The sequence below is a fragment of the Hyla sarda genome, chromosome 4 (assembly GCF_029499605.1).
Source record: "Hyla sarda isolate aHylSar1 chromosome 4, aHylSar1.hap1, whole genome shotgun sequence".
NCBI classification, from domain to species: domain Eukaryota; kingdom Metazoa; phylum Chordata; class Amphibia; order Anura; family Hylidae; genus Hyla; species Hyla sarda.
The window spans coordinates 121,001,197-121,028,731 of NC_079192.1; the positions used below are offsets into that span (position 1 = coordinate 121,001,197).

The window sequence follows — 27,535 nt, forward strand, 5'->3', positions numbered from 1 at the left end:
AAAAAGGGCGAGTCTGCCAAAGTTACTCCTCCTGGTCCTAATAACTCGACTTACTTAGGTATGTATGGGAGCTTAAAAGGGTATTCCGGGATCTTTTCTATTTGATTATGCTACAGGGGCTGTAAAGTTAGTGTAGTTCATAATGTAGTGTCTGTACCTGTGTGTGATGGTGGTCTTGCAATCCTTTTGTGGCATAAAAAATGAGTGTCGTCTCAGCTATTGCCAGGTTGCAGTGCGGCCCGAGACATTACATCACTAGTCAGGTGTTCAGAGGGAGCCTGCCTTTGCTTCAATGGGTGGAGCGTCCACTGGGTGGGATATAATTCTGTAAGAATTTGCAACCGCTGGAGGCACCCTGGTCCGAAAACACAGGTCTATTGTAGGGATCGACCGATATCGTTTTTTTTAGGGCCGATACCGATAATCGGTGCAGGTTAGGGCCGATAGCCGATAACTTATACCGATATTCCGGTTTAAGTTATCGGCTATTTAACCCCCTGCGACACCACTGCAGATCATTGATTTAAAGCGGGCGCTTTAAATCAATGATCTGCAGTGGCTTTTGCGGGGCCATAGGCCGCCGCCGCCACCACCCGCTTCTCTCCCCTACCTGTCAGGGTGGTCCAGGCCATCCATCCATCGTTCATGTAGTGTCCGGGGGCGTTCCGGGTGGAGGGTGGTCCGGTCCGGGCTGTCCTTCTTCTCCGGCGGTCATCTTCTCCACTCCGGGCAGGCTCCGGCCTAGTACGCTGCATAGACGCCGCTGCGCAGTGACGCCCGTGCGCAGCGACGCACCTGACGTCACGGCGTAGCGGCGTCTATGCAGCGTACTAGGCCGGAGCCTGCCCGGAGTGGAGAAGGCGTGGGAGAAAAAGAACAGCCCGGACCGGACCACCCTCCACCCGGAACGCCCCCGGACACTACAGGAAGGAAGGATGGATGGCCCGGACCACCCCCATTACGGGTAAGTTAAATTTTTTTATTGACTCGGAGGGTGGGGGAGGGGCCCGACCGGTATAGCGGTATGGGAAAAAATCCATACCGGTATACCGCCTAGCATCACGGTGGGGGGTGCGACGCGGTGCGGTGGGTCGGGGGTGCGGTGCGGCGGGTCGAGGGGGTGGCGGTCACGGTGCGGTGGGTGCGGGGCATTATCGGCTTATCGGTAAGATAATTGCCGATACCGATAATGCCCAAAATCGTGATTATCGGCCGATAATATCGGCCATACCGATAATCGGTCGATCCCTAGTCTATTGTGTGGAAAGGATCCCAGATGTGTTTCCGAGGGTGGCGTGGCTGATGTGTGGGAGCGAGAAAAGTCACCTCAAACTTACAAACAAGTAATCATGGGACTTGTAGTTTAAAGGGGTACTCCGCTGCCCCAGCGTTCGGAACATTTTGTTCCGAACGCTTGAAGAGGGTGGCGGGGTCGTGCCATCACCCCACGTCCCTTGTGATGTCACATCACGCCCCCTGAATGGAAGTCTATGGGAGGGGGTGTGGCAGCGGAGTAGACTTCAAGGGGGTGTGGTGTGATGTCACGAGGGGCGTGATATCACGAGGAGCGTGGCGTGACATCACAAACCCGCCGCCCACACCCAGTGTTCTAAACTAATTCCGGGTGCTGCACAGACATCGTAGGGGTCCCAGCGGCGGTACCCCCGGGATCAGACATCTTATCCTCTATCCTTTGGACGAACAAACGAACTCCAACAGGAAATAGCCAGTTCACACAAAGATAGCCTCAGTGTTATGGTAATCTCACAAGGTAGGATGTAGGGGCTATAAGGTTAGTAGATTATTAGTAGGGGGGAGAACCTGAGCTGTCCCTCTCTCTCCTTTATCCAATCTTGAGAACAGCAAGATTGCATCCATAACAAGGGTGATCCCGCACAAGAACCTGGTCACTTTTCTTAAACTGTAAGGATTTACTAATAAAGAAAGAATCTGGTATGTAGTAAATAGACAGATAAGGACTTAGATAAGTAATAGTATAGTTAGTATAAAGGGGACTAGTACAATCTGATATAGTCAACAAAAACCACAGCAAGGCACCAGACCTGTGTCCAATTCAGAACTAATCACTCTCCAATGTAAGTTGACGCTAAACTACACCAATCTAGTATAGTATCTATTAGGGATCGACCGATTATCGGTTTGGCAGATATTATCGGCCGATATTCACGATTTTGGACATTATCAGTATCGGCAATTACCTTGCCGATATGCTAAAAGTGCACTGCCCCCTCGCCCCGCCTCCCCGGCCAGAGACCGCCACCGCTGCTGCCCCATTGCCTCCCCCATCCCCAGTTTTTTAATTACCTGTTCCCGGGGTCCGAGCTACTTCTGACTCCTGCGGCGTCCTGCGCTGTTGCTGTGTGCTGCGCAATAAAGAGTGACGTCCTCAACGCGACGTGGTTGGTCTCAGGACCGGCAGGGGGAGAGAAGCGGGCGGTGGCGGTCTCTGGCTAGAGGATAGGCGGGGGGCAGCGGCGGTGGTGGTTGGACTAGGGAGGACCCCAGGACAGGCAGGGGGAGAGAAACGGGTGGCGGCGGTGGTCTCTGGTTCCGCAAAAGCCGCTGCAGTTCATTGATTTAAAGCGCCAATAACTTATACCGGAATATCGGTATAAGTTATCGTCTATCGGCCTCAAAGTTCACAGATTATCGGTATCGGCCCTACAAAATCAATATCGGTCGATCCCTAGTATCTATAGTACAGTATAGTAACTGATAGTATCAACACACAAGGGCTAACACACAAATAATATATATATATACATCCTACACATTTCATTGTGCTATGTGCACTACAGCACAGCTCTTCACTACAGCCAATAAGCTTGTTTATGGAACAATACATTCAGTATACCCAGTACAGACGCATCCAAGTATACACCATGGGGGAGATTTATCAAAATCTGTCCAAAGGAAAAGTTGCTGAGTTGCCCATAGCAACTAATCAGATCGCTTCTTTCATTTTTAACAAATGAAAGAAGCAATCTTATTGGTTTCTATGGGCAACTCGGCAACTTTTCCTCTGGACAGATTTTGAAAAATCTCCCGCCAAGTGGGCAAACCGAGTAAAGGAAGAATAAAGAAAATAAGAAAAAAGTTGCAGTAGCTCTATAAAAGTATAAAATCCAGAGATGTAAGGGGCAGTAAAGGCGCACACCATACACTCATGTTCTAATAATTAAAAATGCATACATAGGATATATCCATCCTCTGCCTCCTACAGTCACAAGTATAGCCAATGTTGATGACCATTGCATGGGCTAGCGTCCATCTAATACACAAAAATGCATACACACAGTATATCTATTTCACCCAAAGCGACCGTAAGGGGACAAAAGAATGTGGGCTGTGAAGCCTTTGGGCAATCAGGTCCACATCTGGGGACTCTGACTGTGCGCATAACTGGTCGACACTTCTGGATCAAGCAGATCCAGAGTTTGACCCAGGAATGTGTACATCAGACAGAGCAGAAACATGAGTCTCTGAATGACTCCAATTAAAGACTTCACCTGTGAGTAACTGCGTGTAACTGTATGTAATAACATATGTTCTGCAAAAGCTGTGTAGAGCTGATATCTACCACTATTAGAGATGAGCGAAGTTACAGTAATTCGACTCGTCACGAACCTCACGGCTCGGTAGTTGCCGACTTTAGCCTGTATGAATTAGTTCAGCTTACAGGTGCTCTGGTGGGCTGGAGACTCTCTCCTAGGACTGTATCCACCTTTTCCAGCCCACCGGAGCACCTGAAAGCTGAACAAATGTATGCAGGCTAAAGTCAGCAACTGCCGAGCCGAGAAGTTTGTGACAAATCGAATTACTGTAACTTTGCTCATCTCTAACAACTATATTGTCGTATGGAGGGTATATTTATTTGGTCTCAGTATACAGGATTTGGTCAGTGATAGTATGATGGTGATATGTATGGTTTTAATATTTCTCCCAATATATTGGTATTATTGAAAAAAAATTCTCAGTATAGAGGATTTGGTCAGTAACAGTATAATGGTGATATGTATGGTGATAATATTCTCCTTTTATACTGGTGTTATTGAGAATATAGGTCTCTGTAAACAGGATTTTGTCAGTAACAGTATGATGGTAATATGTATGGTGATAATATTCCTCCCTGTATACTGGTATTATTGGTAATAATGGTCTCCGTATATTGGATTTGGTCAGTTACAGTTTGATGGTAATATGTACGGTGATTATACTTTAACTCCTTGTTCAGTCACCGTGCTCTGTCCCACACCAATCTGTGGGACAGATAATCTGTAAATCTAGCAAGACCCCTTTTTGCTGTAATGAGGATGCCAGGGTGGTGGAAGGCTGGAGTCAAGGGAAGAAGTGAGAGACTGAGGGTGTGTGTGTGTGTGGGGAGCAATGGACTGCTAACCATTGCATCACAGAGGCAAGAACCAGACAACAATACGGCATGCAAAACACCATGCCGGAGAAAGCACTACCCCTTCTAATATTAAAAAAAAGTTTTTATATACTTGAAAAATATAGTAATATTGCAACAAAAACATTTTAGGACACTAACCTTTAAAAATCCCACGTAAAAGAGCTCCAGTTTCTTTTCCATTAATTGCATGTTTAGTGATAAGCTTTACAAGCTGAAATACATAGAAGATATTGTACTGAATTGAATTTACATGAAGGCCTCAATCTCTGATCATGAATATTCATAAAATTTGTATCTGAGGAACAATGAAATTGTAGTTATAGGGTTTACACAGTGGAATAGGTACCACGTCACTTTACAATAGATTTTATTTCAAATTTCTGTACTCTGTGCTGAGAACAGTGGGAATTGCGCAGGATATGCAGAATGTCTTGTTTTAAGCATAATTTCCACATTCACACGTACAGTATCCTACACCTCTGTAAATCCAGGCTCACTCGCACCAGACCCCCCCCCCCCCCCCCCCCCACCTTTCCCCCGGCGGTGTCGCTCGCATCTCCGCTTCCTTCAGCCACACAGCTCCAGCCCTGCACTCTTCCGCGGCTGTCAGCCATGCTGTTAGCTGACAGTCCCTGCGGCTGTGACCTCTGCTCTCTGCTCACTAGCCGTGGGCACTGGGAGCGGACAGCGGGCTGTACGGCTGGAGGCAATGAGGATCAGAGCGGTCTCACCTTCTTCAGGCCAGTGTAATTCCGCTGCTCTCCTCGACGAAGTGAGGGCGGAAGCAGTCCCCCCAGCAGGCATCAGTGACATAGCGCCTGCTGGGGTACGCTTACATCCTCCTGCCGGCAGCTTACTATGTGGGCAAGAAGAGAGGTAACTTTAATTATTTGCACTTTTTTGTATATATACGTTGTAATATTGTATTTTATCAGTCTGTAACCCCTTACAGACTGATAAAATACAATATTACAACGTATATATACAAAAAAGTGCAAATAATTAAAGTACATGAATATTAATTAATAAATATACATATATAAATAAAAAACATAAACATCAAAGAAATAATAAATGAATAAAAAAAAGAATTTTTTTTTTAGAAAAAATAAAAATTTATGAAAAAATTAAATGAAAAAATAAAACACATACATCAATATATTTATATAATTACTAGGGATGTCCGGATACCGATACTGGTATCGGGGCAGATACTAGCCATTTGTAAACGAGTCCCCGATACCATTTGCCGCTCTGCTGCCCCGTTCTTCCATCCTCCTGTCCGCATCATAGTGTTCCATGGAGGAGCATGTGACACACGTCACTCCGCCTCCTCCCCTGCGCCCAGCGTAACACTACGCAGGAAGCAGAGTGACGTGTATGTCACATGCTCCTCCATAGGACGACACGATGCGGACCGGAGGACGGGGCAGCAGAGCGGCAGCACCAGCACCCGACCCGAGGAGGTGAGCTGCCTGCAAGGAGGGGGCTGCTACTAATGTCTAAGCGGGGGGGCCCTGCTGCTGTCTAAAGGGGGGCCCTGATGCTGTCTAAAGGGGGGGGGGGCTGCTACTGTGTAAGGTGGGGGGGCCTGCTGCTGTCTAAAGGGGGGGGGCCTGCTGCTGTCTAAAGGGGGGGGGCTGCTGCTGTCTAATGGGGGGGGCCCTGCTGCTGTCTAAAGGGAGGGGGCCCTGCTGCTGTCTAAAGGGAGGGGGCCCTGCTGCTGTCTAAAGGGAGGGGGCCCTGCTGCTGTCTAAAGGGAGGGGGCCCTGCTGCTGTCTAAAAGGAGGGGGCCCTGCTGCTGTCTAAAAGGAGGGGGCCCTGCTGCTGTCTAAACTAGGGGGGGCTGCTGCTGTCTAAAGGGGGGGGGGCTGCTGCTGTCTAAAGGGGGGGGCCCTGCTGCTGTCTAAAGGGAGGGGGCCCTGCTGCTGTCTAAAGGGAGGGGGCCCTGCTGCTGTCTAAAGGGAGGGGGCCCTGCTGCTGTCTAAAGGGAGGGGGCCCTGCTGCTGTCTAAAGGGAGGGGGCCCTGCTGCTGTCTAAAGGGAGGGGGCCCTGCTGCTGTCTAAAGGGAGGGGGCCCTGCTGCTGTCTAAAGGGAGGGGGCCCTGCTGCTGTCTAAAGGCAGGGGGCCCTGCTGCTGTCTAAAGGCAGGGGGCCCTGCTGCTGTCTAAAGGGAGGGGGCCCTGCTGCTGTCTAAAGGGAGGGGGCCCTGCTGCTGTCTAAAGGGAGGGGGCCCTGCTGCTGTCTAAAGGGAGGGGGCCCTGCTGCTGTCTAAAGGGAGGGGGCCCTGCTGCTGTCTAAAGGGAGGGGGCCCTGCTGCTGTCTAAAGGGGGGGGGGCCTGCTGCTGTCTAAAGGGGGGGGGCCTGCTGCTGTCTAAAGGGGGGGCCCTGCTGCTGTCTAAAGGGGGGGGCCCTGCTGCTGTCTAAAGGGGGGGGCCCTGCTGCTGTCTAAAGAGGGGGGCCCTGCTGCTGTCTAAAGGGGGGCCCCTGCTGCTGTCTAAAGGGGGGCCCCTGCTGCTGTCTAAAGGGGGGCCCCTGCTGCTGTCTAAAGGGGGGCCCCTGCTGCTGTCTAAAGGGGGGCCCCTGCTGCTGTCTAAAGGGGGGCCCCTGCTGCTGTCTAAAGGGGGGGCTGCTGCTGTTTAAATGGGGGCCCACTATCTATAGGGATTGTATAATGAACACACTTGCAGATGACCGTTTCTAACACTTCTTACCAGGTAAAAATCGGTGTTGTCATTCGGGAGATATTAATCTTAGTGCTGGGCGGTATACCGATTCATACCGAATACCGAAATGTTTTCCCTGCACGATATGAATTTTTCCCATACCACAATACCCGTCGGGCCCCACCCCCTCGAATGAATTAATTACCTGCAGATGAGTTGCGGCGGCGCTTTAAATGATTAAGTTGCAGGCCGCGGCGCTTTTAGATGACTTGCAGCCGCGGCTCTTTAAATGATTAAGTTGCGGGCCGCAGTGCTTTAAATGAATGACTTGCGGGCCATCGGCAAGCGGTCACCTCCCCGTGCAAGCGCTAAAAGCCTGGCTTTTAGCACTTGCAGGGGGAGGTGACTGCTTCTGGCAAGCAACTTAAAAGAAAATTGTCAGATATTTTCTCTTGCACTATTCACAGGTACTGATTAAAAACGAGCCCCACCTTGCCCGGATCTGCCCTGCCGTTCGCCCGCAATTGTAGTTTTATTCTATGTGTATATCTTGCTGTAACTGGCACGGGTGGGGCTTCTGCAGGTTAACTGGCATTGACGTCAGCACCGCTTATGAATATTCATCCCCCCTCCCTCTAGTTAGGAGCGGCGAAGAGAGGGAGAACTGGAGGGAGGGGAGATGAATATTCATAAGCGGCGCTGACGTCTGTGCCAGTTAACCTGCAGAAGCCCCGTCCGTGCCAGTTACAGACAGATTTGCACATATAATAAAACTACGATTGCGGACGAACGGCCGGGCGGATCCGGGCAAGGTAGGGCTCGTTTTAATCAGCGTGAGAAATTGTGCGGGAGACCATATCTGACAGTTTTCCTTTAATCGTTTTCAGCGCCGCGGCCAGCCTCTCATTCATTTAAAGCGCCGGCGGCCCGCAAGTCATTCATTTAAAGCACCGCAGCCTGGAGGAGAGGGGGGGGGGCTAGAGAAATATAGCAGCGCCTGGGGGTCATATATGATTAGTTCCTCGGGGGGGGGGGGGGGGGGGGGGGAGGAGATAGCGTTAAATACCGTGGAACCGCCATAACTTGCAAAAATACCGTGATATGCTTTATGGTCATACTGCCCAGCCCTAATTCATCTTGTTGCTAATATGGTCATTGCTTCTTATGTGCACTGGAGGAGCTGCTGCATGTGTAATGCTTTCTTCCGCCAGCTTCGGAGATAACTCTGCCGGTTTCTGCAAATAATTTCGCCCCCTGTATGGACCTGATGAGGAAGAGTGATGAATATGTATAGAGGGGCGGAGTTATTGCCAGAAAGGGGGTGGGGTTACTAGCCAAAATGGGCAGGTAAAAGCATTATACATACAGCAGCAGCTGCCTGGAGAGCAGATAAGGAGAGAATATACTAGCAACAAGACTAATGTCTCCTGAATGGCTCAGGATAGTGTGGGTGACCATGCTGTCAATTTCCCTTAAAAAAATAAAAACACCCTATTTAAAGCCTCCAATCCCAGTTCACTGCCATGTTTAAAAATGTTTAGGCATAGGAATGATGTCAAAGCAGTCTGTCCGTATTCTTCATTCACCTCAGCATCTTTAACAGTATGGAGGTAACTCTGAAGTCCTTCTGTTTTCTTCTCGGAAGAGAGAGAGAGTATTTTCTGGTCCATCTTGGTATAGAAAAAACCCTGAAAAAGAGATGTAACTATTTACTAAAAAAGACCTACACGGATAAAGCCTGGGCGGGGGAAGGGGTTGGGGGTTGGCAAAATAGTGTAAAAGACTTTTATTCTGAGTGCAAGAAACTCTGAAAACCTAACTGGATGGAGTGAACAACAGCAAATGGTATATACAGAGGCAGTGGAGGGGCAGTTTACTTGAGGTGACCCAGTATGGAATACCGTACCCTGCCCATCCTGTCAGGCAGATGTAGTTATATACACTCATCCATTTACCTGTATCCGTCAGCTATGTAAAAGGGATATAGAAGTCTGAAGGGTTTAACATGAGGTATGGCACCCTGCAGATTTCTCTTACCATATGTCAGAAACTGGCATCATTCATGGAGCAAACTTTCAGGTGCTCATAGCTGCCATAAATTTTATTCTGGCACACAGACAATCAAAAGATGTGCTAATCTATTAAACCCCTTAAGCACCCAGGGCATATGGGTAAGCCCTGGCTCTTTGGTACTTAAGGACCCAGGGTGTACCTGTACGCCAATGGGAATTCCGGTCCCCGCCGCGCACCGGGTGGGGACCGGATCGGGATGTCTGTTGAAATCATCCAGTAGACATCCCGTGCAAACCCCTGGGGGGGGGGGGGTCCTGAGACCCCACATGTCGGCGATCACTGCAAATCTGCAGCGATTCCGGGTCATACGGGTCTCCCGGAAAATAAGGGGGATCGGGGGTGTCCAAGACACCCCCTATGCCCCTGAAGGAATAGGAGTGAGGTGGCAGGTGTGCCACCCCTCCTATACCTGCTATTGGTCGGATGAAGAGACCGACCAATAGCAGATCGGGGGTTAAAGTTCGGTTCCCCGCTCTGCCCACCGACTGTTGTCCGGGCAGAGCGGGAGAACCGGTGGTGACCTGCGCCGGAGGTCACTTACCATCGGCGATCAGCGGCGGGCGGCAATGACATGTGGCTCCCTGGTGAGCGATCCTACGGAAGCCGGTGAGTTGTTGCCTAGCAACATCTGGAGGGCTACAGTTTGGAGAACACTATACAGTTGTCTCTAAACTGTAGCCCTCAAGATGTTGCAAAACTACAACTCCCAGCATGCCCACACAGCAGTTTTCTGTGGGGGAATGCTGGGATTTGTAGTTTTGCAACATCTGGAGGGCCACAGTTTGTAGATCACTGTGCAGTGGTTTCTAAACCGTGGCCTTTTAAATCATGCACGCCATGCTTGGAGTTGTAGCTGCGTACCTCCATCTGTTGCATAACTACATCTCCCAGCATGCCCTTTGGCGATCAGTACATGCTAGGAGTTGTAGTATTGCAACAGCTGGAGGCACACTGTTTGGAAAATACTGAGTTAGGTAACAGAACCTAACTGAAGGTTTTCCAACCAGTGTGCCTCCAGCTGTTGCAGAAGTACAACTCCCAGCATGCACGGTCTGTCAGTGCATGCTGGGAGTTGTAGTTTTTGCAACAGCTGGAGGTTTGCCCCCCCCCCCCCCCCCCCCCATGTGAATGTACAGGGTACATTCACACGGGCGGGTTTACTGTGAATTTCCTGTTTCAAGTTTGAACTGCAGCAAATTTTCCACCGCAGTGCAAACTCCTAGCGGGAAACTCACCGTAAACCCCAGCCACTGCGAATGTACCGTATCCTAAAAACACTACACTAGCACAAAATAATAATTAAAAATGTATCAAACGGCAGTGTTTCCAAAACAGAGCCTCCAGTTGTTGCAAAACAACAACTCCCAGCATTTCCAGACAGCCACTGACTGTCCAGGCATGCTGGGAATTTAGCAACAGCTGGAGGCACCCTGTTTGGGAATCACTAGCGTAGAATACCCCTATGTCCACCCCTATGCAATCCCTAATTAAGTCCTCAAATGCGCATGGCGCTCTCTCACTTCGGAGCCCTGTCGTATTTCAAGGAAACAGTTTAGGGCCACATATGGGGTATTTCCGTACTCAGGAGCATTTGCGTTACAAATTTTGGGAGCATTTTTCTCCTTTTACCCCTTATGAAAAGGAAAAGTTTGGGTCTACACCAGCCTGTTAGTGTAAAAAAATAAAACATTTTACACTAACATGCTGGTGTTTCCCCATACTTTTTATTTAAGTAAAAGGGAAAAAAAATTGGTAACTACATTTTCTCCTGAGTACGGAAATGACCCATATGTGGGCGTAAAATGCTCTGCGGACGAACAACAAGGCTCAGGAGTGAGAGCGCACTATGTTCATTGGAGGCCTAAATTGGTGATTTGCACAGGAGTAGCTGATTATACAGTGGTTCTTACATAAACTAAAAATAAATACCCATGTGTGACCCCATTTTGGAAACTACACCCCACACAGAACGTAACAAGGGGTATAGTGAGCCCTAACACCGCACAGGTGTTTGACGAATTTTCGTAAAATTTAGATGGAAAAATGAAAAAATATATATATTTTTAACTAAAATGCTGGTGTTACCCAAAATGTTTCATTTTCACAAGGGAAAATAGGACGTGTGGACGTCAAGTGCACTGCGGGCGTACAACAATGCTCAGAAGAGAAGGAGCACCATTGAGCTTTTGGAGAAAGAATTTGGTTGGAAAGTCAGGGGCCTTGTGTGTTTACAAAGCCCCCCATAGTGCCAGAACAATGGACCCCCCTGTGACTGATCCTAGAGTCACCCTACCTACTTGGATGGACTTTGGGACACCGCTATTTGTACCCCTCTGTTGATGTTGTCCAGTGACATAAAGCTCAGAGTTAAAATACTTTTATTTACTGTTTTCATACACTTTCTGCACACGGTCCACTTTCTGTGCACAATACACCTTTTTGCACATGGTCTACCTTTTGCACACGGTCCACCTCCTTTACACAATACAATTTTTGCACACAGTCCGACTTCTGCACACCTCCACCTTTTGCACTCAAGGCACTGTATAGGGAGAGCTATTTTTATTGGATTATCTCCCAGACTCGCTGCCACCTGTATTGTCTTTACTGACCCTTCCCCCTGTGATGTCCTTCCTATAGAAGACACTTGTTCCACAATAAAGAGTTCTGATTTTATACCTGAAGACTGGTGTTGCCTGGTTCTTTGGGTACAAGGATGCAATAATCTCTAGTTCTGCCTGGGGATATTGCCTGTGATATGCTGGGGGCTTGTCATCCGGAAGGAGAAGTCACTTTTGGCTGAGTCAGTCCGTCACACATGTGACCCCATTTTGGAAACTACACCCTTCACGTAATGTAATAAAGGGTACAGTGAGCATTTACGCCCCACAGGTGTCTGATACATTTTTGGAACAGTGGTCCGTGAAAATAAACATTTTTATTTTTCATTTGCACAGCCCACTGTTCCAAATATCTGTCAAACGTTAGTGGGGTGTAAATGCTCACTGCATCCCTTATTATATTCTGTGAGGGGTGTAGTTTCCAAAATGGGGTCACATGTGGGGGGGGGGGGGGGGGAGTCCACTGTTCTGGCACCACGATGGGCTTTGTAAACGCAAAAGGCCCTTGACTTCTATTCCAACCAAATTCTTTCTCCAAAAGCTCAATGGCGCTCCTTCTCTTCTGAGCATTGTAGTGCGCCAGCAGAGCACTTGACGTCCACACATGGGGCATTTCATGAAATAGGGTTAAAAATTTGGGGGGACATTTTCTCCTATTACCCCTTGTAAAAATGTAAAATTTTGGGAAAAATGCCTTTTAGTGAAAAAAATGTCAAACACATGTGGGGTGTTACGGCTCACTGTACCCCTTGTTATGTTCCTTGAGAGGTGTAGTTTCCAAAATAGTATGCCATGTGGTTTATTTTTTTGCTGTTCTGGCACCATAGGACTTCCTAAATGTGACATGCCCCCCAAAAACCATTTCAGAAAAAGTCACTCTTCAAAATCCCACTGTCGCTCCTTCCCTTTTGAGCCCTCTAGTGCACCCACAGAGCACTTGACATACACATATGAGGTATTTCCTTACTCAAGAGAAATTGGGTTACAAATTTTAGGGTGATTTCTCTCCTTATACCCCTTGTAAAAATTCAAAAACTGGGTCTACAAGAACATGCGAGTGTAAAAAAAATTTAGAATTTTCTGCTTCAATTTGCTGCTATTCCTGTGAAACACCTAGAGGGTTAACATACTTACTGAATGTAATTTTGAATACTTTGGGGGTGCAGTTTTTATAATGGGGTCATTTATGGGGTATTTCTAATATGAAGGCCCTTCAAATCAACTTCAAAACTGAACTGGTCCCTGAAAAATTCCGATTTTGAAAATGTTGTGAAAAATTGGAAAATTGCTGCTGAACTTTGAAGCCCTCTGGTGTCTTCCAAAAGTAAAAACATGTCAACTTTATGATGCAAACATAGATAAGTAGACATGTTGTATATGTGAATCAATGTATAATTTTGGAATTTTTCACCAAGAAATGATGCAAGCATCGACGAAAATTTACCACCAACATAAAGTAGAATATGTCACGAAAAAACTATCTTAGACTATCAGAATGAAAAGTAAAAGCATCCCAGAGTTTTTAATGCTTAACCCCTTAATGACCAAGGACGTCTATTTACATCCTTGGCTGGCTCCCGCGATATAACGCAAGGTCACGCGGTGACCCCGCTTCATATCGGGTCGGTCCCGGCATGTATCTGAAGCCGGGACCCAGGGCAAATAGTGCGCGGCAGCGATCGCGGTGCCGCGCGCTATTAACCCTTTAGACGCGGTGTTCAAAGTTGAAAGCCGCGACTAAAATGAAAGTGAAAGCTGCCCGGCTGATCGGGAACACTGCAGTGAAAATGCAGTGTACTGATCAGCTGGGACACGAGCGGAGGTCCTCTTACCATCCTCCGGCATTTCCCTTCGGCGATTGATTGCTCCAAGCCTGAGATTCAGACTTGAGCGATTGACCACCGATAACACTGATCAATGCAAAGCTATGGCTTTGCAGCGAACATTGCTGGCAATCAGTGTATGCAATGTTATAGCCCCCTATGGGAGCTATAACACTGCAAAAAAAAGTGTAAAAAAAAGTTAATAAATGTGATTTAACCCTTTCCTTAATAAAAGCTAAAATCGCCCCCCTTTTCCCATAAAAAAAACAAAAAAACATGTAAATCAAAATAAATATAAACATATGTGGTATCGCCGCGTGCGTAAATGTCCAAACTATAAAAATATATCATTCATTAAACCGCATGGTCAATGGCGTACGCGCAAAAAAAATTCAAAAGTCCAAAATAACATATTTTTGGTAGTTTTTTATATCATGAAAAAATGAATAAAAAGCGATCAAAAGGTCCAATCAATACAAAAATGGTACCGCTAAAAACGTCAGATCACGGCGCAAATATTGAGCCATCATACCGCCCCATACGCAGAAAAATAAAAAAGTTATAGGTGTCAGAAAATTACAATTTTAAACGTATAAATTTACGTGCATGTAGTTATGATTTTTTCCAGAAGTGCGACAAAATCAAACCGATATAAGTGGGGTATCATTTTAATCGTATGGACCTACAGAATAATGATAAGGTGTAATTTTTACTGAAAAATTTACTGCATAGAAACAGAAGCCCCCAAAACTTTCAAAATTGTGTTTTTCCTTAAATTTCGTCGCACAATGATTTTTTTTTCCGTTTCGCTGTAGATTTTTGGGTAAAATGACTGACGTCACTGCAAAGTAGAATTGGTGGCGCAAAAAATAAGCCATAATATGGATTTTTAGGTGCAAAATTGAAAGGGTTATGATTTTTAAAAGGTAAGGAAGAAAAAACGAAAGTGCAAAAACCGAAAAACCCTGCGTCCTTAAGGGGTTAAAGTGACAGTGGTCAGATGTGCAAAAAATGCTCTGGTCCTTAAGGTGAAAATGGCTGGGTCCTTAAGGGGTTAAGAGGCCTTAAATTTGGTGCATTTTATTCCAACCTACTTTGTATTAAAAGCAGCATATGAAGAATCAGTGTGGCAGCTATGCCCCCCATCAGTCATGAGAAGGTCCCCTATGTTCGCTCATGACTCCACTCACTTGTTATAGCTGATCTACCCCAGTACCATAGACGGTGAATGGAGAAGAGAGGGAGCCTACACACCCCTGGTCCATTTAATTAACACAGGGGACCTCCATTCCAGACAGTAGGGGTCCCAGCAGTCAGACCCCCACTAACCAGATACTTATGACTCCGGAGGATAGGTAACAACTTATCTTGGGATAACCCTTTTAAAAGGTATATCAATGACCCCTCTCTCTTATTGCGGACATTGGGAGGGCGGTCCCTGACTATCTAATGGTGTGCACTCCGCACCATATTCTGGGTACCCGATGGTCTATGTGCAAAATCATGTGTTAGCACAGTGAGCAAGGGTGGTCCCTGACTACATGGTGGTCTTTACTCAGCACTGCAGGGTGAGGTGTCAGGACAGTGACTAAGGGTGGTCCCTGACTACATGGTGGTCTTTACTCAGCACTGCAGGGTGAGGTGTCAGGACAGTGACTAAGGGTGGTCCCTGACTACATGGTGGTCTTTATTCAGCACTGCAGGGTGAGGTGTCAGGACAGTGACTAAGGGTGGTCGCTGACTACATGGTGGTCTTTACTCAGCACTGCAGGGTGAGGTGTCAGGACAGTGACTAAGGGTGGTCACTGACTACATGGTGGTTTGTTTTCAGTGCTGCAAAGCGAGGGGTCAGAACAGTAAATGGGGCGGTCCCTGACTACATGATGGCTTGCACTAGTGAAAGAGGCGGTCCCTGACTACATGGTGGTCTGCACTAGTGACGGGGGCAGTAAATACATGGTGGTCTGCACTAGTGAAGGGGAGGTCCCTGACTACATGTGGTATGAACTAGTGAAGGGGAGGTCCCTGAATACATGGTGGTCTGCACTAGTGAAGGAGGCGGTCCCTGAATACATGGTGGTCTGCACTAGTGAGCAACAGCAGTCCCTGACTATATAAAGGTCTTCACTAGTGAGCAGGGGTGGTACCTTACTACATGGTGGTCTGCTCTAGTGAAGGGGCGGTCCCTGAATACATGGTGGTCTGCACTAGTGAAGGAGGCAGTCCCTGACTACATCTGGTATGAACTAGTGAAAGAGGCGGTCCCTGAATACATGGTGGTCTGCACTAGTGACGGGAGCGGTGAATACATGATGGTCGGCCCTAGTGAAGGAGGCAGTCCCTGACTACATGGTGGTCTGCACTAGTGAAGGGGAAGTCCCTGACTACATGTGGTATGAACTAGTGAAGGATGCGGTCCCTGACTACATGGTGGTCTGCACTAGTGAAGGGGAGGTCCCTGACTACATGGTGGTCTGCACCAGTGAAGGGGGGTCCCTGACTACATTGTGGTCTGCACTAGTGAAGGAGCGGGGGTCCCCATCTACATGGTGGTCTGCACTAGTGAAGGAGCGGAAGTCCCCATCTACATGGTGGTCTGCACTAGTGAAGGGGCGGGGGTCCCCATCTACATGGTGGTCTGCACTAGTGAAGGGGCGGGGGTTCCCATCTACATGGTGGTCTGCACTAGTGAAGGGGCGGGGGTCCCCATCTACATGGTGGTCTGCACTAGTGAAGGGGCGGGGGTCCCCATCTACATGGTGGTCTGCACTAGTGAAGGGGCGGGGGTCCCCATCTACATGGTGGTCTGCACTAGTGAATGGGCGGGGGTCCCCATCTACATGGTGGTCTGCACTAGTGAAGGGGCGGGGGTCTCCATCTACATGGTGGTCTGCACTAGTGAAGGGGCGAGGGTCCCCATCTACATGGTGGTCTGCACTAGTGAAGGGGCGGGGGTCCCCATCTACATGGTGGTCTGCACTAGTGAAGGAGCGGGGGTCCCCATCTACATGGTGGTCTGCACTAGTGAAGGGGCGGGGGTCCCCATCTACATGGTGGTCTGCACTAGTGAAGGGGCGGGGGTTCCCATCTACATGGTGGTCTGCACTAGTGAAGGGGCGGGGGTCCCCATCTACATGGTGGTCTGCACTAGTGAAGGGGCGGGGGTCCCCATCTACATGGTGGTGTGCACTAGTGAAGGGGCGGGGGTCCCCATCTACATGGTGGTCTGCACTAGTGAATGGGCGGGGGTCCCCATCTACATGGTGGTCTGCACTAGTGAAGGGGCGGGGGTCTCCATCTACATGGTGGTCTGCACTAGTGAAGGGGCGAGGGTCCCCATCTACATGGTGGTCTGCACTAGTGAAGGGGCGGGGGTCCCCATCTACATGGTGGTCTGCACTAGTGAAGGGGCGGGGGTCCCCATCTACATGGTGGTCTGCACTAGTGAATGGGCGGGGGTCCCCATCTACATGGTGGTCTGCACTAGTGAAGGGGCGGGGGTCCCCATCTACATGGTGGTCTGCACTAGTGAAGGGGCGAGGGTCCCCATCTACATGGTGGTCTGCACTAGTGAAGGGGCGAGGGTCCCCATCTACATGGTGGTCTGCACTAGTGAATGGGCGGGGGTCTCCATCTACATGGTGGTCTGCACTAGTGAAGGGGCGGGGGTCCCCATCTACATGGTGGTCTGCACTAGTGAAGGGGCGGGGGTCCCCATCTACATTGTGGTCTGCACTAGTGAAGGGGCGGGGGTCCCCATCTACATTGTGGTCTGCACTAGTGAAGGGGCGGGGGTCCCCATCTACATGGTGGTCTGCACTAGTGAAGGGGCGGGGGTCCCCATCTACATGGTGGTCTGCACTAGTGAAGGGGCGGGGGTCCCCATCTACATGGTGGTCTGCACTAGTGAATGGGCGGGGGTCCCCATCTACATGGTGGTCTGCACTAGTGAAGGGGCGGGGGTCCCCATCTACATGGTGGTCTGCACTAGTGAAGGGGCGGGGGTCCCATCTACATGGTGGTCTGCACTAGTGAAGGGGCGGGGGTCCCCATCTACATGGTGGTCTGCACTAGTGAAGGGGCGGGGGTCGCCATCTACATGGTGGTCTGCACTAGTGAAGGGGCGGGGGTCCCCATCTACATGGTGGTCTGCACTAGTGAAGGGGCGGGGGTCCCCATCTACATGGTGGTCTGCACTAGTGAAGGGGCGGGGGTCCCCATCTACATGGTGGTCTGCACTAGTGAAGGGGCGGGGGTCCCCATCTACATGGTGGTCTGCACTAGTGAATGGGCGGGGGTCCCCATCTACATGGTGGTCTGCACTAGTGAAGGGGCGGGGGTCTCCATCTACATGGTGGTCTGCACTAGTGAAGGGGCGAGGGTCCCCATCTACATGGTGGTCTGCACTAGTGAATGGGCGGGGGTCTCCATCTACATGGTGGTCTGCACTAGTGAAGGGGCGGGGATCCCCATCTACATGGTGGTCTGCACTAGTGAAGGGGCGGGGGTCCCCATCTACATTGTGGTCTGCACTAGTGAAGGGGCGGGGGTCCCCATCTACATTGTGGTCTGCACTAGTGAATGGGCGGGGGTCCCCATCTACATGGTGGTCTGCACTAGTGAAGGGGCGGGGGTCCCCATCTACATGGTGGTCTGCACTAGTGAAGGGGCGGGGGTCCCCATCTACATGGTGGTCTGCACTAGTGAAGGGGCGGGGGTCCCCATCTACATGGTGGTCTGCACTAGTGAAGGGGCGGGGGTCCCCATCTACATGGTGGTCTGCACTAGTGAAGGGGCGGGGGTCCCCATCTACATGGTGGTCTGCACTAGTGAAGGGGCGGAGGTCGCCATCTACATGGTGGTCTGCACTAGTGAAGGGGCGGGGGTCCCCATCTACATGGTGGTCTGCACTAGTGAAGGGGCGGGGGTCCCCATCTACATGGTGGTCTGCACTAGTGAAGGGGCGGGGGTCCCCATCTACATGGTGGTCTGCACTAGTGAAGGGGCTGGGGTCCCCATCTACATGGTGGTCTGCACTAGTGAAGGGGCGGGGGTCCCCATCTACATGGTGGTCTGCACTAGTGAATGGGCGGGGGTCCCCATCTACATGGTGGTCTGCACTAGTGAAGGGGCGGGGGTCTCCATCTACATGGTGGTCTGCACTAGTGAAGGGGCGGGGGTCCCCATCTACATGGTGGTCTGCACTAGTGAATGGGCGGGGGTCTCCATCTACATGGTGGTCTGCACTAGTGAAGGGGCGGGGGTCCCCATCTACATGGTGGTCTGCACTAGTGAAGGGGCGGGGGTCCCCATCTACATTGTGGTCTGCACTAGTGAAGGGGCGGGGGTCCCCATCTACATTGTGGTCTGCACTAGTGAATGGGCGGGGGTCCCCATCTACATTGTGGTCTGCACTAGTGAATGGGCGGGGGTCCCCATCTACATGGTGGTCTGCACTAGTGAAGGGGCGGGGGTCCCCATCTACATGGTGGTCTGCACTAGTGAAGGGGCGGGGGTCCCCATCTACATGGTGGTCTGCACTAGTGAAGGGGCGGGGGTCCCCATCTACATGGTGGTCTGCACTAGTGAAGGGGCGGGGGTCCCCATCTACATGGTGGTCTGCACTAGTGAAGGGGCGGGGGTCCCCATCTACATGGTGGTCTGCACTAGTGAAGGGGCGGGGGTCCCCATCTACATGGTGGTCTGCACTAGTGAATGGGCGGGGGTCCCCATCTACATGGTGGTCTGCACTAGTGAAGGGGCGGGGGTCTCCATCTACATGGTGGTCTGCACTAGTGAAGGGGCGGGGGTCCCCATCTACATGGTGGTCTGCACTAGTGAAGGGGCGGGGGTCCCCATCTACATGGTGGTCTGCACTAGTGAAGGGGCGGGGGTCCCCATCTACATGGTGGTCTGCACTAGTGAATGGGCGGGGGTCCCCATCTACATGGTGGTCTGCACTAGTGAAGGGGCGGGGGTCTCCATCTACATGGTGGTCTGCACTAGTGAAGGGGCGGGGGTCCCCATCTACATGGTGGTCTGCACTAGTGAAGGGGCGGGGGTCCCCATCTACATGGTGGTCTGCACTAGTGAATGGGCGGGGGTCTCCATCTACATGGTGGTCTGCACTAGTGAAGGGGCGGGGGTCCCCATCTACATGGTGGTCTGCACTAGTGAAGGGGCGGGGGTCCCCATCTACATTGTGGTCTGCACTAGTGAAGGGGCGGGGGTCCCCATCTACATTGTGGTCTGCACTAGTGAAGGGGCGGGGGTCCCCATCTACATGGTGGTCTGCACTAGTGAAGGGGCGGGGGTCCCCATCTACATGGTGGTCTGCACTAGTGAAGGGGCGGGGGTCCCCATCTACATGGTGGTCTGCACTAGTGAAGGGGCGGGGGTCCCCCATCTACATGGTGGTCTGCACTAGTGAAGGGGCGGGGGTCCCATCTACATGGTGGTCTGCACTAGTGAAGGGGCGGGGGGTCCCCATCTACATGGTGGTCTGCACTAGTGAAGGGGCGGGGGTCCCCATCTACATGGTGGTCTGCACTAGTGAAGGGGCGGGGGTCCCCATCTACATGGTGGTCTGCACTAGTGAAGGGGCGGGGGTCCCCATCTACATGGTGGTCTGCACTAGTGAAGGGGCGGGGGTCCCCATCTACATGGTGGTCTGCACTAGTGAAGGGGCGGGGGTCCCCATCTACATGGTGGTCTGCACTAGTGAAGGGGCGGGGGTCCCCATCTACATGGTGGTCTGCACTAGTGAATGGGCGGGGGTCCCCATCTACATGGTGGTCTGCACTAGTGAAGGGGCGGGGGTCCCCATCTACATGGTGGTCTGCACTAGTGAAGGGGCGAGGGTCCCCATCTACATGGTGGTCTGCACTAGTGAAGGGGCGGGGGTCTCCATCTACATGGTGGTCTGCACTAGTGAAGGGGCGGGGGATCCCCATCTACATGGTGGTCTGCACTAGTGAAGGGGCGGGGGTCCCCATCTACATGGTGGTCTGCACTAGTGAAGGGGCGGGGGTCCCCATCTACATGGTGGTCTGCACTAGTGAAGGGGCGGGGGTCCCCATCTACATGGTGGTCTGCACTAGTGAAGGGGCGGGGGTCCCCATCTACATGGTGGTCTGCACTAGTGAAGGGGCGGGGGTCCCCATCTACATGGTGGTCTGCACTAGTGAAGGGGCGGGGGTCCCCATCTACATGGTGGTCTGCACTAGTGAAGGGGCGGGGGTCCCCATCTACATGGTGGTCTGCACTAGTGAAGGGGCGGGGGTCCCCATCTACATGGTGGTCTGCACTAGTGAAGGGGCGGAGGTCGCCATCTACATGGTGGTCTGCACTAGTGAAGGGGCGGGGGTCCCCATCTACATGGTGGTCTGCACTAGTGAAGGGGCGGGGGTCCCCATCTACATGGTGGTCTGCACTAGTGAAGGGGCGGGGGTCCCCATCTACATGGTGGTCTGCACTAGTGAAGGGGCGGGGGTCCCCATCTACATGGTGGTCTGCACTAGTGAAGGGGCGGGGGTCCCCATCTACATGGTGGTCTGCACTAGTGAATGGGCGGGGGTCCCCATCTACATGGTGGTCTGCACTAGTGAAGGGGCGGGGGTCCCCATCTACATGGTGGTCTGCACTAGTGAAGGGGGCGGGGGTCCCCATCTACATGGTGGTCTGCACTAGTGAAGGGGCGGGGGTCTCCATCTACATGGTGGTCTGCACTAGTGAAGGGGCGAGGGTCCCCATCTACATGGTGGTCTGCACTAGTGAATGGGCGGGGGTCTCCATCTACATGGTGGTCTGCACTAGTGAAGGGGCGGGGATCCCCATCTACATGGTGGTCTGCACTAGTGAATGGGCGGGGGTCCCCATCTACATTGTGGTCTGCACTAGTGAAGGGGCGGGGGTCCCCATCTACATTGTGGTCTGCACTAGTGAATGGGCGGGGGTCCCCATCTACATGGTGGTCTGCACTAGTGAAGGGGCGGGGGTCCCCATCTACATGGTGGTCTGCACTAGTGAAGGGGCGGGGGTCCCCATCTACATGGTGGTCTGCACTAGTGAAGGGGCGGGGGTCCCCATCTACATGGTGGTCTGCACTAGTGAAGGGGCGGGGGTCCCCATCTACATGGTGGTCTGCACTAGTGAAGGGGCGGAGGTCGCCATCTACATGGTGGTCTGCACTAGTGAAGGGGCGGGGGTCCCCATCTACATGGTGGTCTGCACTAGTGAAGGGGCGGGGGTCCCCATCTACATGGTGGTCTGCACTAGTGAAGGGGCGGGGGTCCCCCATCTACATGGTGGTCTGCACTAGTGAAGGGGCGGGGGTCGCCATCTACATGGTGGTCTGCACTAGTGAAGGGGCGGGGGTCCCCATCTACATGGTGGTCTGCACTAGTGAAGGGGCGAGGGTCCCCATCTACATGGTGGTCTGCACTAGTGAAGGGGCGGGGGTCCCCATCTACATGGTGGTCTGCACTAGTGAATGGGCGGGGGTCCCCATCTACATGGTGGTCTGCACTAGTGAAGGGGCGGGGGTCCCCCATCTACATGGTGGTCTGCACTAGTGAAGGGGCGGGGGTCCCCATCTACATGGTGGTCTGCACTAGTGAAGGGGCGGGGGTCCCCATCTACATGGTGGTCTGCACTAGTGAAGGGGCGGGGGTCGCCATCTACATGGTGGTCTGCACTAGTGAAGGGGCGGGGGTCCCCATCTACATGGTGGTCTGCACTAGTGAAGGGGCGGGGGTCGCCATCTACATGGTGGTCTGCACTAGTGAAGGGGCGGGGGTCCCCATCTACATGGTGGTCTGCACTAGTGAAGGGGCGAGGGTCCCCATCTACATGGTGGTCTGCACTAGTGAAGGGGCGGGGGTCCCCATCTACATGGTGGTCTGCACTAGTGAATGGGCGGGGGGTCCCCATCTACATGGTGGTCTGCACTAGTGAAGGGGCGGGGGTCCCCATCTACATGGTGGTCTGCACTAGTGAAGGGGCGGGGGTCCCCATCTACATGGTGGTCTGCACTAGTGAAGGGGCGGGGGTCCCCATCTACATGGTGGTCTGCACTAGTGAAGGGGCGGGGGTCCCCATCTACATGGTGGTCTGCACTAGTGAAGGGGCGGGGGTCCCCATCTACATGGTGGTCTGCACTAGTGAAGGGGCGGGGGTCCCCATCTACATGGTGGTCTGCACTAGTGAATGGGCGGGGGTCCCCATCTACATGGTGGTCTGTCACTAGTGAAGGGGCGGGGGGTCCCCATCTACATGGTGGTCTGCACTAGTGAAGGGGCGGGGGTCCCCCATCTACATGGTGGTCTGCACTAGTGAAGGGGCGGGGGTCGCCATCTACATGGTGGTCTGCACTAGTGAAGGGGCGGGGGTCCCCATCTACATGGTGGTCTGCACTAGTGAAGGGGCGGGGGTCGCCATCTACATGGTGGTCTGCACTAGTGAAGGGGCGGGGGTCCCCATCTACATGGTGGTCTGCACTAGTGAAGGGGCGGAGGGTCCCCATCTACATGGTGGTCTGCACTAGTGAAGGGGCGGGGGTCCCCCATCTACATGGTGGTCTGCACTAGTGAATGGGCGGGGGTCCCCATCTACATGGTGGTCTGCACTAGTGAAGGGGCGGGGGTCCCCATCTACATGGTGGTCTGCACTAGTGAAGGGGCGGGGGTCCCCATCTACATGGTGGTCTGCACTAGTGAAGGGGCGGGGGTCCCCATCTACATGGTGGTCTGCACTAGTGAAGGGGCGGGGGTCCCCATCTACATGGTGGTCTGCACTAGTGAAGGGGCGGGGGTCCCCATCTACATGGTGGTCTGCACTAGTGAAGGGGCGGGGGTCCCCATCTACATGGTGGTCTGCACTAGTGAATGGGCGGGGGTCTCCATCTACATGGTGGTCTGCACTAGTGAAGGGGGCGGGGGATCCCCATCTACATGGTGGTCTGCACTAGTGAAGGGGCGGGGGTCCCCATCTACATGGTGGTCTGCACTAGTGAAGGGGCGGGGGTCCCCATCTACATTGTGGTCTGCACTAGTGAATGGGCGGGGGTCCCCATCTACATGGTGGTCTGCACTAGTGAAGGGGCGGGGGTCCCCATCTACATGGTGGTCTGCACTAGTGAAGGGGGCGGGGGTCCCCATCTACATGGTGGTCTGCACTAGTGAAGGGGCGGGGGTCCCCATCTACATGGTGGTCTGCACTAGTGAAGGGGCGGGGGTCCCCATCTACATGGTGGTCTGCACTAGTGAAGGGGCGGGGGTCCCCATCTACATGGTGGTCTGCACTAGTGAAGGGGCGGAGGGTCGCCATCTACATGGTGGTCTGCACTAGTGAAGGGGCGGGGGTCCCCATCTACATGGTGGTCTGCACTAGTGAAGGGGCGGGGGTCCCCATCTACATGGTGGTCTGCACTAGTGAAGGGGCGGGGGTCCCCATCTACATGGTGGTCTGCACTAGTGAAGGGGCGGGGGTCCCCATCTACATGGTGGTCTGCACTAGTGAAGGGGCGGGGGTCCCCATCTACATGGTGGTCTGCACTAGTGAAGGGGCGGGGGTCCCCATCTACATGGTGGTCTGCACTAGTGAAGGGGCGGGGGTCCCCATCTACATGGTGGTCTGCACTAGTGAAGGGGCGGGGGTCCCCATCTACATGGTGGTCTGCACTAGTGAAGGGGCGGGGGTCCCCATCTACATGGTGGTCTGCACTAGTGAAGGGGCGGGGGTCCCCATCTACATGGTGGTCTGCACTAGTGAAGGGGCGGGGGTCCCCATCTACATGGTGGTCTGCACTAGTGAAGGGGCGGGGGTCGCCATCTACATGGTGGTCTGCACTAGTGAAGGGGCGGGGGTCCCCATCTACATGGTGGTCTGCACTAGTGAAGGGGCGGGGGTCCCCATCTACATGGTGGTCTGCACTAGTGAAGGGGCGGGGGTCCCCATCTACATGGTGGTCTGCACTAGTGAAGGGGCGGGGGTCCCCATCTACATGGTGGTCTGCACTAGTGAAGGGGCGGGGTCATCAGGTGGCCTGAGGGCGGGGGTCCCCATCTACATGGTGGTCTGCACTAGTGAAGGGGCGGGGGGTCCCCATCTACATGGTGGTCTGCACTAGTGAAGGGGCGGGGGTCCCCATCTACATGGTGGTCTGCACTAGTGAAGGGGCGGGGGTCCCCATCTACATGGTGGTCTGCACTAGTGAAGGGGCGGGGGTCCCCATCTACATGGTGGTCTGCACTAGTGAAGGGGCGGGGGTCCCCATCTACATGGTGGTCTGCACTAGTGAAGGGGCGGGGGTCCCCATCTACATGGTGGTCTGCACTAGTGAAGGGGCGGGGGTCCCCATCTACATGGTGGTCTGCACTAGTGAAGGGGCGGGGGTCCCCATCTACATGGTGGTCTGCACTAGTGAAGGGGCGGGGGTCCCCATCTACATGGTGGTCTGCACTAGTGAAGGGGCGGGGGTCCCCATCTACATGGTGGTCTGCACTAGTGAAGGGGCGGGGGTCCCCATCTACATGGTGGTCTGCACTAGTGAAGGGGCGGGGGTCCCCATCTACATGGTGGTCTGCACTAGTGAAGGGGCGGGGGTCCCCATCTACATGGTGGTCTGCACTAGTGAAGGGGCGGGGGTCCCCATCTACATGGTGGTCTGCACTAGTGAAGGGGCGGGGGTCCCCATCTACATGGTGGTCTGCACTAGTGAAGGGGCGGGGGTCCCCATCTACATGGTGGTCTGCACTAGTGAAGGGGCGGGGGTCCCCATCTACATGGTGGTCTGCACTAGTGAAGGGGCGGGGGTCCCCATCTACATGGTGGTCTGCACTAGTGAAGGGGCGGGGGTCCCCATCTACATGGTGGTCTGCACTAGTGAAGGGGCGGGGGTCCCCATCTACATGGTGGTCTGCACTAGTGAAGGGGCGGGGGTCCCCATCTACATGGTGGTCTGCACTAGTGAAGGGGCGGGGGTCCCCATCTACATGGTGGTCTGCACTAGTGAAGGGGCGGGGGTCCCCATCTACATGGTGGTCTGCACTAGTGAAGGGGCGGGGGTCCCCATCTACATGGTGGTCTGCACTAGTGAAGGGGCGGGGGTCCCCATCTACATGGTGGTCTGCACTAGTGAAGGGGCGGGGGTCCCCATCTACATGGTGGTCTGCACTAGTGAAGGGGCGGGGGTCCCCATCTACATGGTGGTCTGCACTAGTGAAGGGGCGGGGGTCCCCATCTACATGGTGGTCTGCACTAGTGAAGGGGCGGGGGTCCCCATCTACATGGTGGTCTGCACTAGTGAAGGGGCGGGGGTCCCCATCTACATGGTGGTCTGCACTAGTGAAGGGGCGGGGGTCCCCATCTACATGGTGGTCTGCACTAGTGAAGGGGCGGGGGTCCCCATCTACATGGTGGTCTGCACTAGTGAAGGGGCGGGGGTCCCCATCTACATGGTGGTCTGCACTAGTGAAGGGGCGGGGGTCCCCATCTACATGGTGGTCTGCACTAGTGAAGGGGCGGGGGTCCCCATCTACATGGTGGTCTGCACTAGTGAAGGGGCGGGGGTCCCCATCTACATGGTGGTCTGCACTAGTGAAGGGGCGGGGGTCCCCATCTACATGGTGGTCTGCACTAGTGAAGGGGCGGGGGTCCCCATCTACATGGTGGTCTGCACTAGTGAAGGGGCGGGGGTCCCCATCTACATGGTGGTCTGCACTAGTGAAGGGGCGGGGGGTCCCCATCTACATGGTGGTCTGCACTAGTGAAGGGGCGGGGGTCCCCATCTACATGGTGGTCTGCACTAGTGAAGGGGCGGGGGTCCCCATCTACATGGTGGTCTGCACTAGTGAAGGGGCGGGGGTCCCCCATCTACATGGTGGTCTGCACTAGTGAAGGGGCGGGGGTCCCCATCTACATGGTGGTCTGCACTAGTGAAGGGGCGGGGGTCCCCATCTACATGGTGGTCTGCACTAGTGAAGGGGCGGGGGTCCCCATCTACATGGTGGTCTGCACTAGTGAAGGGGCGGGGGGTCCCCATCTACATGGTGGTCTGCACTAGTGAAGGGGCGGGGGTCCCCATCTACATGGTGGTCTGCACTAGTGAAGGGGCGGGGGTCCCCATCTACATGGTGGTCTGCACTAGTGAAGGGGCGGGGGTCCCCATCTACATGGTGGTCTGCACTAGTGAAGGGGCGGGGGTCCCCATCTACATGGTGGTCTGCACTAGTGAAGGGGCGGGGGTCCCCATCTACATGGTGGTCTGCACTAGTGAAGGGGCGGGGGTCCCCATCTACATGGTGGTCTGCACTAGTGAAGGGGCGGGGGTCCCCATCTACATGGTGGTCTGCACTAGTGAAGGGGCGGGGGTCCCCATCTACATGGTGGTCTGCACTAGTGAAGGGGCGGGGGTCCCCATCTACATGGTGGTCTGCACTAGTGAAGGGGCGGGGGTCCCCATCTACATGGTGGTCTGCACTAGTGAAGGGGCGGGGGTCCCCATCTACATGGTGGTCTGCACTAGTGAAGGGGCGGGGGTCCCCATCTACATGGTGGTCTGCACTAGTGAAGGGGCGGGGGTCCCCATCTACATGGTGGTCTGCACTAGTGAAGGGGCGGGGGTCCCCATCTACATGGTGGTCTGCACTAGTGAAGGGGCGGGGGTCCCCCATCTACATGGTGGTCTGCACTAGTGAAGGGGCGGGGGTCCCCCATCTACATGGTGGTCTGCACTAGTGAAGGGGCGGGGGTCCCCATCTACATGGTGGTCTGCACTAGTGAAGGGGCGGGGGTCCCATCTACATGGGATGGTCTGCACTAGTGAAGGGGCGCCCCTGGGGGGTCCCCCATCTACATGGTGGTCTGCACTAGTGAAGGGGCGGGGGTCCCCATCTACATGGTGGTCTGCACTAGTGAAGGG

General features: G+C 53.3%; 1 protein-coding gene across 3 annotated transcripts in view; it reads right to left on the minus strand.

Moving 5' to 3' along the window:
• Positions 1 to 27,535, minus strand: part of FANCI (FA complementation group I) — a 95,653-nt gene that overhangs the window by 67,337 nt on the left and 781 nt on the right. For all 3 annotated transcript variants that reach the window (XM_056571927.1, XM_056571928.1, XM_056571926.1), the window contains exons 2-3: positions 8,684 to 8,785; positions 4,571 to 4,643 (exon numbers count right to left, since the gene is read on the minus strand). In XM_056571927.1, the coding sequence (XP_056427902.1) occupies positions 4,571 to 4,643; positions 8,684 to 8,767 (157 nt within the window). In that variant the 5' untranslated portion in view covers positions 8,768 to 8,785. The remainder of the gene's footprint in view (positions 1 to 4,570; positions 4,644 to 8,683; positions 8,786 to 27,535) is intronic.